General features: G+C 39.8%; 1 protein-coding gene across 2 annotated transcripts in view; it reads right to left on the reverse strand.

Moving 5' to 3' along the window:
- Nucleotides 1-12,488, reverse strand: part of Fam81b (family with sequence similarity 81 member B) — a 33,996-nt gene that overhangs the window by 9,667 nt on the left and 11,841 nt on the right. For both annotated transcript variants that reach the window (XM_090331612.1, XM_090331613.1), the window contains exons 4-5: nucleotides 6,572-6,815; nucleotides 3,571-3,689 (exon numbers count right to left, since the gene is read on the reverse strand). In XM_090331612.1, coding sequence (XP_090187738.1) covers nucleotides 3,571-3,689; nucleotides 6,572-6,815 — 363 coding nt within the window. The remainder of the gene's footprint in view (nucleotides 1-3,570; nucleotides 3,690-6,571; nucleotides 6,816-12,488) is intronic.

Genomic DNA, 12,488 nt, shown 5'->3' on the forward strand with positions numbered 1-12,488 from the left:
TCCAAGTTTTCAAAGGGTGGGCTTAGGAGTATTAGAACTTTCAAATTGTTAAGAATGCTAGGTGTTCTCTTATACTTACAGGGTAATAAGCATTCAGTACATAATTGGCATCGTCCATTCTTTTCTGGTACTTATTGAGATAGCATATTTTCCTTCTTATACATGCTTTGTCTACTTGGACACTAGTGGTCCTTTACCTTTGATGTTCTCTAACGCCCACTGGATTCTTGTGATTTAACTTTACATTAATTTTTCAGGGTCACTGCTTCACTTGTGATTTTAGGTGGAAATCTCATCTATCTTTGAATGTTATTTTTTCCCCTGAAGAATTTGTTCTGAGGACTAGGTGTTTGGCCTAGTAGTAGAGTGCTTGCCTAGCATGCACAAAGACCAAGGTTTGATTCCTTGATACCACATACATAGGAAAAGCTGGAAGTGGTGCTGTGGCTCAAATGGTATAGCTCTAGCCTTGAGAAAGCCCAAGGACAGTGCTGAGGCCCTGAGTTCAAGCCCTAGAACTGACAAAAGAATTTGTTCTGTTTCCTCTTCTGGCCCTACTATTAGATCTTTGTTTGCAGTATACATAATTACTCTCTTAGGCTTGTTTTTTTTTTTTAACCAGTCCTGGGCTTGAACTCAGTGTCTTATATTTAAGGGTCATATATTTTAGGATCATATATTTAAGAAATGAAAACTAAATTTAGAATAGTACTATAATAACAGTTAAGTAAGCATAGGCTCTCTCTGTTTCTGTCTCTCTGTCTCTCTGTCTCTCTCTCTCTCTTTGTCTCTCTCAATATTTTGTTACTATTTAATATTTTCTTTCTGGAACTGGGGTTGACTGTAGCTAACCAAAACCATGGGTTATGAAAGCATGGATTAGCAAGGACTAGTGTAGTTTGCTATTAGCCTTTTAGTCATTATTGACTTTTAAAGTATAGATATTTTACCTTAGTAAAATAAAATTGATTTTAAAAATAAGACATAGGTGTTTTTCTACAAAAAAGAAGTTATGAAGTAACAAAAGGGGATTGACAAATTGGAATATTTCGGAAATAGATTGGTCTACAGAGGGTCTATGCCTATAGAGTGTCTGCCTGGCATCCCTAGGGATCTTGGAACATTCTCTCCACAGATAAGGGAATCCCTGGCCTGCTTCCCTGTTTCTTTCAACATTTCTACCTAGAGGAAACTGCTAGAAACCTGACAAAAACTCTTTGGTGGAAAGTCAGCTTATTCTGCAGCCATAAATTTGGCTTTCTTAAGTCTTCTAAGACATTTTCCATATACTTCTGCTTTCTAAGTTTCAAGATTTCTATATATCCTTTGTCCTTACAGGATGATGATGATGGTGGTGGTGGTGGTGGTCGTGACGGCTACTGTTTTGATGCAACTGGTATATGATCTTAGGGAAACATGCTTGACTATATTAACAGAAGTTGATGATATCCATAATATCACTATGCTTTGTTAAAGGACATGATTTTTCTCTTAACTACAACACAATCTATCTGCATTTTGAAGCATACCTAATTCCATTGTAAGTTCTTGCCTTTAAATCGCCATTCTTAGAGAGGGAAGTAAATTATAAATTCAAAGAACACTGCAGTTACTAAATATTGAACCTAAAATATATGAAGCAATAAAGCGTTTGTTAGGAATTATGGTAAAATAATCAACTTAACCTCACATATGCCAAAAAGCTAATTGTAATCCAAATCACTAGCTCTGGAATCCAGTAATCAATATGCTTTAGCTTGCCCATGAGTCATTTGTCTGGAAAAAATAAAGAAAAGACACAGGAGATGAAGATGAATTTAGTTTGGTGGCTACTAGCTAGATTCTCAGATCATCCAAGATATTTCTGGAAATTTTCCATAGAAGGAAGACATTTCAAGGAAAAGTAAGGTCTAGGCCCCAAATAACTATATTTAAGACTGAAGATGAATAATGTAAGAAAGAAGTAAGAGCTGACCAAATGTGGTGGTATGTGCTTGTACCTGGTAAATTCTTAGGATATTTTTGTTGAAGTGAATGGGCAAAAGCCCTAGGAAAGGATTTGTGATTTGAATATATCTTCTTCAAAATTCAAATGTTGCCAGTACAAGAGCATGAAGAGGTGAGGTGTTGGTTTAAAAGCTGACAAGGCTGTGAGAGCTCTTTACAGAAGAGTCTTCAGAGAGCATTTGCATCCCTGGCCATTCTGTCCATTTTCCTGAGGATTTAGTGTTTCTCTATGGAAAATGGAACCCTCTCCAGACAACTAAACCTGACAGCTCCCTAATCTTGGACTTTCCAGTCTCCAAGAGCTGTGAGAAGGTGAGTTTATGTTATTATAAGTCACCCTGTCTAAAGTATTCTACTTTAGACACATAAATGGACTTCAGAGAAGCTTGACTTGATATTTCTTTATATATATATTATTGTAATTAATAGAAGGGTTATATTATATTCACCAGATAGAAGGTGCATTACTTCACAAACATTGATACCCTTTCTCATGTCTTGGTCCCCATTTCCCACCCCCTACCCTGCCCCTCATCTTGTTTTCCCTGCTTCCCTATCCTATTTCAAATAACCAAATAAACATATATACAATATATCAGATAACAAGGTGAAATACTATAACCATATAAGAAAACCAATGCACAGCAAAAGAAATAGGAGGTAACATAGTACATTAAGGACAACAATCACTCATTATATGGCTTTTGTTTCTATATCCTGGAGGTCCTTTCATTTAGCATCATACCATATGGCCTAGGTTTTGCTCTATTGTAAATCTCTGTTAGAAAAGCCCAAGGTTTCTACTGATTATGACAAATGCGGGAAACCATTGAGCCTATGTTCTTTTGAGTCTGGCATACTTCATTTAATATGATTTTTTCTAAGTCTTACCATTTCCTTACAAAGGGGGGGATGTGACTTGATATTTCTCATTCTCTCTTGGTCATTTATTCTTGGGAGGGTCAATAATAACAAGATGGTAAAGATTTCCTAGGAGGGGAAGAGGAGATCTAGAGAAGTAAGGTAGCAATAGAAAGCTGTTTTCAAGTGATTTTTTCATTTGTCTAACTGTGTGGTCCTGTCATTGTAGTGTCTACAGCTTACCCCCAAACCCCGTGAATTGCATACTTCTTAATCTTTTAATTTGAACATTCCCCACAAAAAGATGTTATTCAAAACAACCCATTTGGCAGCACATCCTTTTATTAGATTCATGTGCAGTCTTTATATATTTTAAGTGTTTCACTTATTGCAACTTAACACAGGTGGGGATTTCATCTTTGTAAAGTTGTTGGCATTTGAGTGGTTTGAAGACTATAAGAGCAGATTCTGGTAACTTAAATGTAGACAACCAGGATACAGCGTGGAATGGGTCTTTCAAAGAAACCATGTGTTCCCCAGGTAGTGTAAGACTTTCAAAGTTTTTCTGAAGCATTTACTTCTCCATAGTACAGCAGTTGAACTTATTTAAAATTGAGATATTGTTTTCCATGATATGGATTTAGGAACCAGAGTTCAGTGGACACACGAACTGAAGGCCATATTTGTTGATCTCCTTCTTACCTGGCTACTCTTCCCCGAAGGTCTCCAACTCCTTGAAGGTGTTTGATCTTAAAATCTTGTATTGCAAAATTGGTTCCTGTGGTTGCCTGATCTCGAATTCTTATTTGGTCTTCCAAGATCTGTAGTTGTGAGTTAAGACAGTCATTAATTTCCCAGTACATATGGTTAAAAAGAAAAATCACTTAAAGCAGGACCTCAAGTAGAGGTCATGGATGCACGCTGATGGACTGTTTGGAGAGAATTCATCTCTGCTTTGCCTAGGGAGAAGTGTTGTTCAATTGTTGTTTATAATATAAGAAGTGGTTTTCTTTTACTGCTTTTAAGAACTAAGTTAGGCCTTAACTTGTACTTGAATCTGCCTTACTGACAAATTTGCAAATAGACTGATAGGTTTAGGTTCTTTAAAACAAACATTTGAATATCACCCATTTCTCTTTCAAGAGCTTCCTGCTTTAGGGTTGCAGTTCTTACTAAGGGCCATTGTCTATGTGCATGTCTATTTTTATTATATGTTATCTGTCTACCTATTTATCTACTCTACCATCTGTCTTTCTGTCTCTCTTTCTCTCCTCACCTCAAGCCTCACTATTCAAGCAAGTATGGAATTAAACCTAGGGCTTTGTGTATGCTTTGTTCTCTATCATTGAGCTCTAACTCACTTTTCCATACAAACAGTGTAATCCTCATTTTCATCTATAGCTATCAAACTTTTTAACAGGACTGCAAATATTTTGAGGCTTTCTAGTTCTTGAAAAATACTTTGTCTTTTCTCCGAGCTAATCAAAATAATCAGTTATTGTAGAAAAGAAACTCTGGAAACGTTTCGCCATTATTACTAGGAGTCATTTTGGGGGTCTAATTAATATATTTTGAAATGTGCAATATAGGTGAATAGATCTTGACATATGTGGTCAATTATGTAATAGCAGCCCAGATCAAACTGATCTTTTTTCTTTTCCTTCCTCCCTCCCTCCCTCCCTCCCTTCCTTCCTTTCTTTCTTCCTTCCTTCCTTCCTCATTCCTTTCTTCCTTCTTCCTTTGCTCCTTCCTCCCTCCCTCTATCCTTCCCTTCCTCCCTCCCTTTCTCTCTCTCTCCCCTTTCTCCTCTCTCTCTCTCCCCTTTCTCCTCTTTCTTTCTTTCTTTCTTTCTTTCTTTCTTTCTTTCTTTCTTTCTCTCTCTCTTTCTCTTTCTTTCTTTCTCTTTCTTTTTCTTTCTTTCCATTTTATTGTAAATGTCATGTACAGAGGGGTTAGAATTGCATAAGTTAGGTAATGCACGCATTTGTTTTTGAACAGTGTTACCCTTTCCCTCATTTTCTCCCACTTACACCCCCACTCCTGTCTCCCCAAGTTGTAAAGTTCATTTCCAGCATAATGTTTAGTGAGTATCACTATTGTATTGGTTTATCCTTTGTCCCATCATTTCTGATTCCCTTCCCTTCCCCAAATCTGTTAACATATACAAGATGAAGTATATAGAAATAAATAAACAGTGACAACAGGGACTGGGAGTTTGGCCTAGTGGTAAGAGTGCTTGCCTAGCGTGCATGAAGACCCGGGTTCAATTCCTCAGTACCACATACATAGAAAAAGCTGGAAGTGGTGCTGTAGCTCAAGTGGCAGAGTACTAGTCTTGAGAAAAGCCCAAGGACAGTGCTCAGGCCCTGAGTTCAAGCCCCACAACTAGCAAAAAGAAAAACCAGTGACAACAAACTCATAAATATCGTTGGTCTTAAATTTTAAAAATGTTCAAGTGCCATGATTAATCCCATATTCTGTATGTGTGTGTGCCTGTGTGTGCTCATGCTTATGTGTGTATGGATGTCAATGGACCAAATAATTTCACAATAGTGGAACAAGCAAGTATTGTGGAAAGTCATTATCATCCATTGTCATAATTCTATACATATTTGGCTTTTAAGTGTGCTCCTTTTATATGTCCTTGCTTGAAAGTTGTTAACCTAGACTCACATGTCCTCTAAAAACTCTTGGATTTGGCTGCTGGTGGCTCACTCTTGTAATCCTTGCTACTGAGGAGGCTGAGATCTGGGGTTTACAGTTCAAAACCAGTTCAGGTAGAAAAGTTCATGAGACTCATCTCTTGCTAACCACCAAAAAGCTATGACTCAAATGGTAGAATGCTAGCCTTTAGCAAAAAGCAAGCTTAAGGACAGAGTCCAGACCCTTTAAGTCCTGGTACTGGCAAAGAGCAAGCAAATAATAACAATAATATAACAAAAAAAAACCCTCTAAACGAAAAAAACTTATTTGTCTTGATTTAGCTTTAGATTTTCCCTTTTTGATCAGGAGCTTTATTTGCCTTTTGAAATTTTTACTTAAAGTTTTATAGACAGTGTTGTTGTCTAGTAAGGCATTTAACAGTGAGGGTTTTCATGCTTCAAATTACATTTTAGAAAGATAAAACGTCTTTTAGAAAGAGCACACAAAATAGACACTATCATGGTAGAAATGATAAATGTTATGAATAAAAGTTTGAGAGGCTAAGGTTGGGTGAGGAAGGGTTCAATTTTAAGGAAGTGAAGGAAGTCTTTCATATTAGATCATATGGGAGCAGGAACCTGACGGAAAGAAAGAACATTACATGGGCTTTTTTTTAAATGAGAAATGAATGAATGAATAGTAAAGAATGGAAAAAGCAGAGGCCAGTGTGGACAGATGAGGTGACAGATAGGAGGTGACATTAGATTGTGATTATGAAAATCTTTGAAATTATTACACTAATAGAAGCTTGGAGACTCAAACATGGCTGACATAATGTTACTTATCCTTGCTAGCATGGAAAAATATATTTTAATGGCAGTTTCTTTTATGTTTTGGACTAAATAAGTAGTCAAATAGTAGAGCTATTTCCTGCTGGGGAAACTAAGTTGTATTCATTGAACTTAAGCAATAGTCGCACATTGTTAAAGTTAAAACGTAACATTGGTGGTTGATGGTCTCTGTTGAATGATCATGCTAATATATGAAAGCAGAGGACTACCTCAATGTTCTGGCTGAGTTTTTTGACGATGCTGGTGATGGTTTGGATGTGGCTTTCTAGTAACTTCCTGGCAAGAGATTCTTCTTTTCGAAAGCCATGGGCGCCATGGAGACAAGCAGAAATGTCCTCCTTGATGCGGAAGGCTTGTTCAAGGAGGAAGCTAATGGTTCGCTCCTGATTATTCAGTCGGTTTTCCAGATGACTTGTCTGGACGTTCTGAATGGCAGGTAGAAGAGAGGGACCCCTGGTTCGGAGAGTAAAACAGAAGGGTGTTACAAGAAGGAGCTACAGGAGCCAGGAACCAGAACCTGTCACCATACTACAACACCTGTGTTTTCTCTATGAAAATGTTTTTGTTTTTGTACACTTTGATGTCTACCTCGTGGTCCCCGGGCAGCCACCATGTGGTAGAAGCCATGGGCCTGAGAACTGGGGAGGGGCCTTGTGGGACTCACAGCATAGACTTGTTCCATAGACAATGATGTCAACCCTGCCCCATGCCAAGGCGTTCTGGTGTCTTTGCAGTGTCCTCCAGTGAGCTTAGGACTTTCAAATCGCAGTCCTGGTTGTGGCTTCAGAGGCACATTCAGATTCAGCCTTCCTAGAAATGTGAAGCTTTCATCAAGCCAGATTGCATGAGGATGCCAGATACAGTACATCTACCCCAGAGGAATAGAACAGCTCATGTGGGACAAAGCACAGGGCAACAAATGAAACCACACAGTGCTTCAGAAGTAAACTGCTGTGTTGACTATAATGATCAGTTGGCATGACTACCACCTTTCTACCCTTGTTTCTCATAAAAACCTTGGAAGACTAGAGAGGAAAATGAGAATACTATGACAAACCCCGGAGCACTAGGAGTTATATTATGCTGGGTAGTATAATGGTGTAGTGATATGCTACTCATCTCTCCTTTCAGGAAGGATGGATTTATTCCCTTCAACCAGTGGAAGTGCTGTTGGCTGGCACACCTCTGCTGGTGGTCTACAGGGGGCCTGCCTCAGTGGCACTCACCTTGCTAGGGTCATACTTTATTACTGGAGCAGCTCGCATTGATAATCACTGGATAATAATCATGTATATAATTATATTACATATGTAATCATCACTAGATTATTTCACAGAGAATCATCTGTGTGTACAGGTATAATGATCCTGGCATCCATGATTTAACTCAGAAAAGCTTTGAAGGGCTATGCTTGCTCCATGACAGCTCAAAGGTGTTTTTTTGTTTTTCTGCTCTGTTTTCACTTCCTTTCCTTATATTGATTTTGGTGTGCTTTAAAATAGTTGACTTTTGCTAACCAATTTGTTTTATGTTTCAGTCTCTTTCCTTCATGTCTCCACGGTGACATTTTCCTGGGTCAAAACATTGACCTGGCTGTGGGAGAATAAAAGGAAGAGGAGGGAAATGGCGTGCAATTGTTCTGGTGGTTGCTTTTTATAATTTCCTTTGGGCAAATTTCTACTACTCATACAAAAATTTAGACTCTGGGTTAGGTGTCTTCTAGAGAAGGATCAAGTAGAGCAGAATTCAGAAGCTGAAATACTAAAATGGCCAGCCTGAGGATCAGCTGGCTTTGCACATCTGCTTTTAGGTTGATACATGAAAAACAGATTTGATGAAGAAAAGCTTCATTCTAGAGTGCAGTGGGCAGTTAGCAAATCAACCTGCCAATGTCTCAGAGGCAGGAGAACATTCACTCTCCTAACTGCTTCTTCCTGGAGAACAGAAGGTGATGCCCTGACAGAAGTTATTTTGTAGGAAGGACAGGGGGTGATTTGGAGTGCTTTTTCTGGAGTGTGATACTCCATCCATAGCTTCCCACCTCTGGTCTCACTGGAGCTGGTAAGACTCCAGAAGACCAGGGGGGTCTGGTGAAATACACAAGACAAAATGAATTCACAGGCCAAACCTGTGAATGTTTTAGTGATTAGTCTTTTCAAACTAATCATGGATACAGAAGATATAATATACTTGCTTTTTTCCCCCAGTTCTGAGGCTTAGATGCAGGGCCTGGATGCTGTCCCTGAGCTTTTCTTGTCCAAGGCTACTGCTCTTGAGCCATCATTATACTTCTGGATTTTTGGTGATTAATGGGGTATAACAGTCTGATCTTTCTTGCTTGGGCTGGCTTCATGATCTCAGATCTCAGTTTCTTGAGTAGCTAGGATTATAGGCATAAGCCACTGCTGTCCAACTCCTGGCTTGTGCTTTATTTTATTTATTTATTTTTGCCAGTCCTGGGTTTGAGCTCAGGGCTTGAGCACTGTCCTTAGACTTTCTGAAGACTAGAGCTCTACCACTTGAGCTTCAGCACCACTTCTGGCTTTTTTATTTTTCTGTGTATGTGGTACTGAGGAATTGAATCCAGGTCTTTGTGCATGCTAGGCAAGTACTCTACCACTAGGCCAAACTCCTGGCCCTTGTGCTTTATTTTTTTTGTGTCTGTGTATCCACATACCTTTTGTTAACAATAGTCTGTCTTACCTAAAAATTGGTAAAGTTATTCCTCAAAAGATAGTAACAGAAAATGGCACTTAGAAGTGTTTTCAGGCTCTAAATGAGTTTTTCCATCCTCTCTTAGTCTTAACCACTATTTTATCTTCTACCTTTCCTTTCTTCAGGAGGGCACCCCCTGTACAGCAGTAGAGTGTGTTTCCTAAATTATAAGTGATTTTTCTGATTACTCATTCACTTTTCTTCTCTGAGAGGACAATTCTAGCTCTCCAACTCCAACTCCTCCCACTGTTGCCTCAGTCTTCCCCATCCAGCTACACAGGCACACAGGTTCTTTCCTAGCTCAGAGCCCCAGGCACTTGCATTCCTGCCTGGATTGCTCTCTTCTCCACACTTACTGAATGGCTGTGTGTCCATTATTTAGGTCCCAACTCCAGTGCCCAATGTTTTTCTTATTATAAAGGTAATGTACAGAGGGGTTACAGAAGTCAGATAATGAGTACATTTCTTTTTTTTTGCCAGTCCTGGGGCTTAAACTCAGGGCCTGGACACTGTCCTTGGACACATTTTGCTCAAGGCCACTGCCCTGCCACTTGAGCCACAGCACCACTTCCAGCCTTTTCCACATATGTGGTACTGAGGAATTGAACCCAGGGCTTCATGCATGCTAGGTGAGCACTCTACCATTAAGCCAAACTCCCAGCCCCAAGTATATTTCTTTTTGAAGAGTGTCACTCCTTCCTTTTTCTCCCAGTTTCTCCTAGTTTCTCTCTTGTGCCTCCACCCCCTTTGACCTTCCTTTTGTCTCATCTGTTATAATCCCTAACTGTATCTTTTTTTTTTTTTTTTTTGGCCAGTCCGGGAGCTTGAACTCAGGGCCTGAGCACTTTCCTTGTGATTTCTCAAGGCTAGTATTCTACCACCAAAGCCATAGCACCACTTCTAGCTTTTCTGTGCATGTAGTACCGAGGAACAGAACCCAGGACTTTGTGCATGCTAGCCAGGCACTCTACCACTAGGCCACACTCCTGTCCCCTCACTGTATCTTCTCTACTGTGCTTGTCATTACCTAAAATTACCTTGTGATTTCTTTGTGGTCATTTTCTGCCCTCCATCACTAGAATGAGACTTCTCTGTGCTCAGGTATTTACTGAATTCTTTCCCATAGTAACTCCAATATCCAGAAGAACACATGACACAATAAATAAATGTTACTTGAGGGACTGATTTCTCTAAAGTGACTTAAGATTCATTTGTTGTAGGATTTTAAAATGAGTGCAGAAAGTTGTAAGTTTTTGCAGCCTCAAGGCTTATAGTTCATTTTGTTGAGCACAATCATCCCAGCTTGGGTGGGGTTCCTCTTTCTTGTCACCTGTACATGTAAGGGACATCTTTGCTGAGGACTTTGATTACTCAGCCTCTGTCTACCATTCATTTGGCTCAAAATGTTCTTCTGGAAAACTACCAAATGGTAGTATGTATATATAGAATCCATTCCTCTCAATTCCCATCTTGCTGACGGTGCTGTCCTGGACAGCTTGTGCAAATCAGAGGCAGAAAGGAAGAGAATGCTGGGCCCTGCTGATGGTGACGTATCACCTAACTGTGCACTGCAGGTTTGCTCATCATTTCCCTTGAGTGCTCCTTTCTGGCCTCTAGACAATATGCAGACTGGATTGCCAGTCTTCTGTCCTAGACAGATGTTTGTAAATTATGTTGTATTCCATTCTCCTAAACAGAAATTTTCTCTTATCAGGTATTCTCATATTGGCAGACACTATTGGTTACCTTCCAAATAGCCAACCCCCTTTTTGCCTGATTTGATTAATTTGCATGTGTGCTGGTCCTGGAGCTTGAACTCAGAGCCTGAGCAGCTGTTGTCCCTGAAATTTTTCATTCAAGTTAACACTCATATCACGTGAGTCACAGCTCCACTTTTGCCTTTTTCATGGATAATTGGAGACTTTTGATGATAAATGGGAGTCTCATGGACTTTCTTCTCCAGGTTAGCTTTATAAGAGTGAGACACCAGTGCCTAGCTTTTCTTTCTCTTCAAGCGCTCTCTCTCTCTCTCTCTCTCCCTCCCTCTCTCTCTCTCTCTCTCTCTCTCTCTCTCTCTCCCCATATATATATATATATATATATATATATAATTTATTTTTGTTTTTTTGCCAGTCTTGGGCTTGATCTCAGGGCCTGAGCACTGTCCATGGGCTTTCCTCAAGTTTAGCGCTCTATCACTTGAGCCACAGCACCACTTCCAGCCTTTTCTATGTAATGTGGTACCAAGGAATCAAACCTGGTCTTCATGCATGCTAGGCAAGCAATCTACCACTAGGCCAAACTCCTGGCCCTTGAGTTCTTTTTAATAACAAAAAAATGAAAGCAATGTGAGCATTAACAGATTATTACAGCTAAATCATACAGTGGATTACATTGTCATACAGAGGAATACATGATACTAGGAAAGGGGCAGGTGTTGTCTCTTGTCCTTTAGCAGGGCCTGAGTGGTGGTCCCCTTGTGTTGGGTGGAGATACAATTGGCCTAGGTAGGAGAATGTGAAGTAATGCCTGCTAGGGAGATTCATGGGAAGCTAGCTTTACCCAGTTACTGGGTAAGAATTCTTTGCCATTAAGAAGGGAAATAGCAAAGAGAAACTTGTGCCACAGTGCCATTTCTGGCCCTTTATGTTTATGTGGTACTGAGGAATCAAACTCAGGGTTTCATGCCTGCTGGGCAAGCACTGTACCACTAAGCCACTTTTCCAGTCCTACTTTCTTCTTCCTTTTATTTTATTTTTTTAACATTTTTGTTTGCCAGTTCTGAGGCTTGAACTCAGGCCCTGAGCACTGTCCTTGGGCTTTCTCAAGGCTGGTGCTCTACCACTTGAGCCATAGTACCACATTCAGCTTTTTCTATGTATGTGGTACACTGAGGAATAGAACCTGAGTCTTTCTGCATGCTAGGCAAGCACTCTACCCATAGGTCAAACTTCTGGCCCCAGAGGGTTTTTTTTGTTGTTGTTATCTAATCACTGTCCTCAACTTAAATGGACTAAAAGCACTGTATCTTTAATAACTCACCAAGTATATATGTCAAGTATAAAATATTAACTCTAGTCTAGGCCATATACAATAACATATAATATTCTTTTGTTGTTGGTGGTGGTTGTGGGACTTGAACTCTAGGCCTGCGTGCTGTCCCTGAGCTCTTCAGCTCAAGGCTACTGCCCTACCCATTGAACCATAACACCACTTCTGGTTTTCTAGTGGTTAATTGGAGATAAGGGTCTCATGGACACTAGTGCCAGGGCTGGCTCTAAATCACAATCCTCAGATCTCAGCCTCCTGAGTAGCTAATATTACAGGCATGAGCCACCTCGCCTGGTTTTTCTTTCAAGGGACTAAGTTTAACTCAGTGTCTCTTGTAGAAATACTTGTGGGTGTGGAAGG

This window comes from Megascapheus bottae, chromosome 4 (genome assembly GCF_031878675.1).
Source record: "Megascapheus bottae isolate mThoBot1 chromosome 4, mThoBot2.hap1, whole genome shotgun sequence".
Lineage (NCBI taxonomy): Eukaryota > Metazoa > Chordata > Mammalia > Rodentia > Geomyidae > Megascapheus > Megascapheus bottae.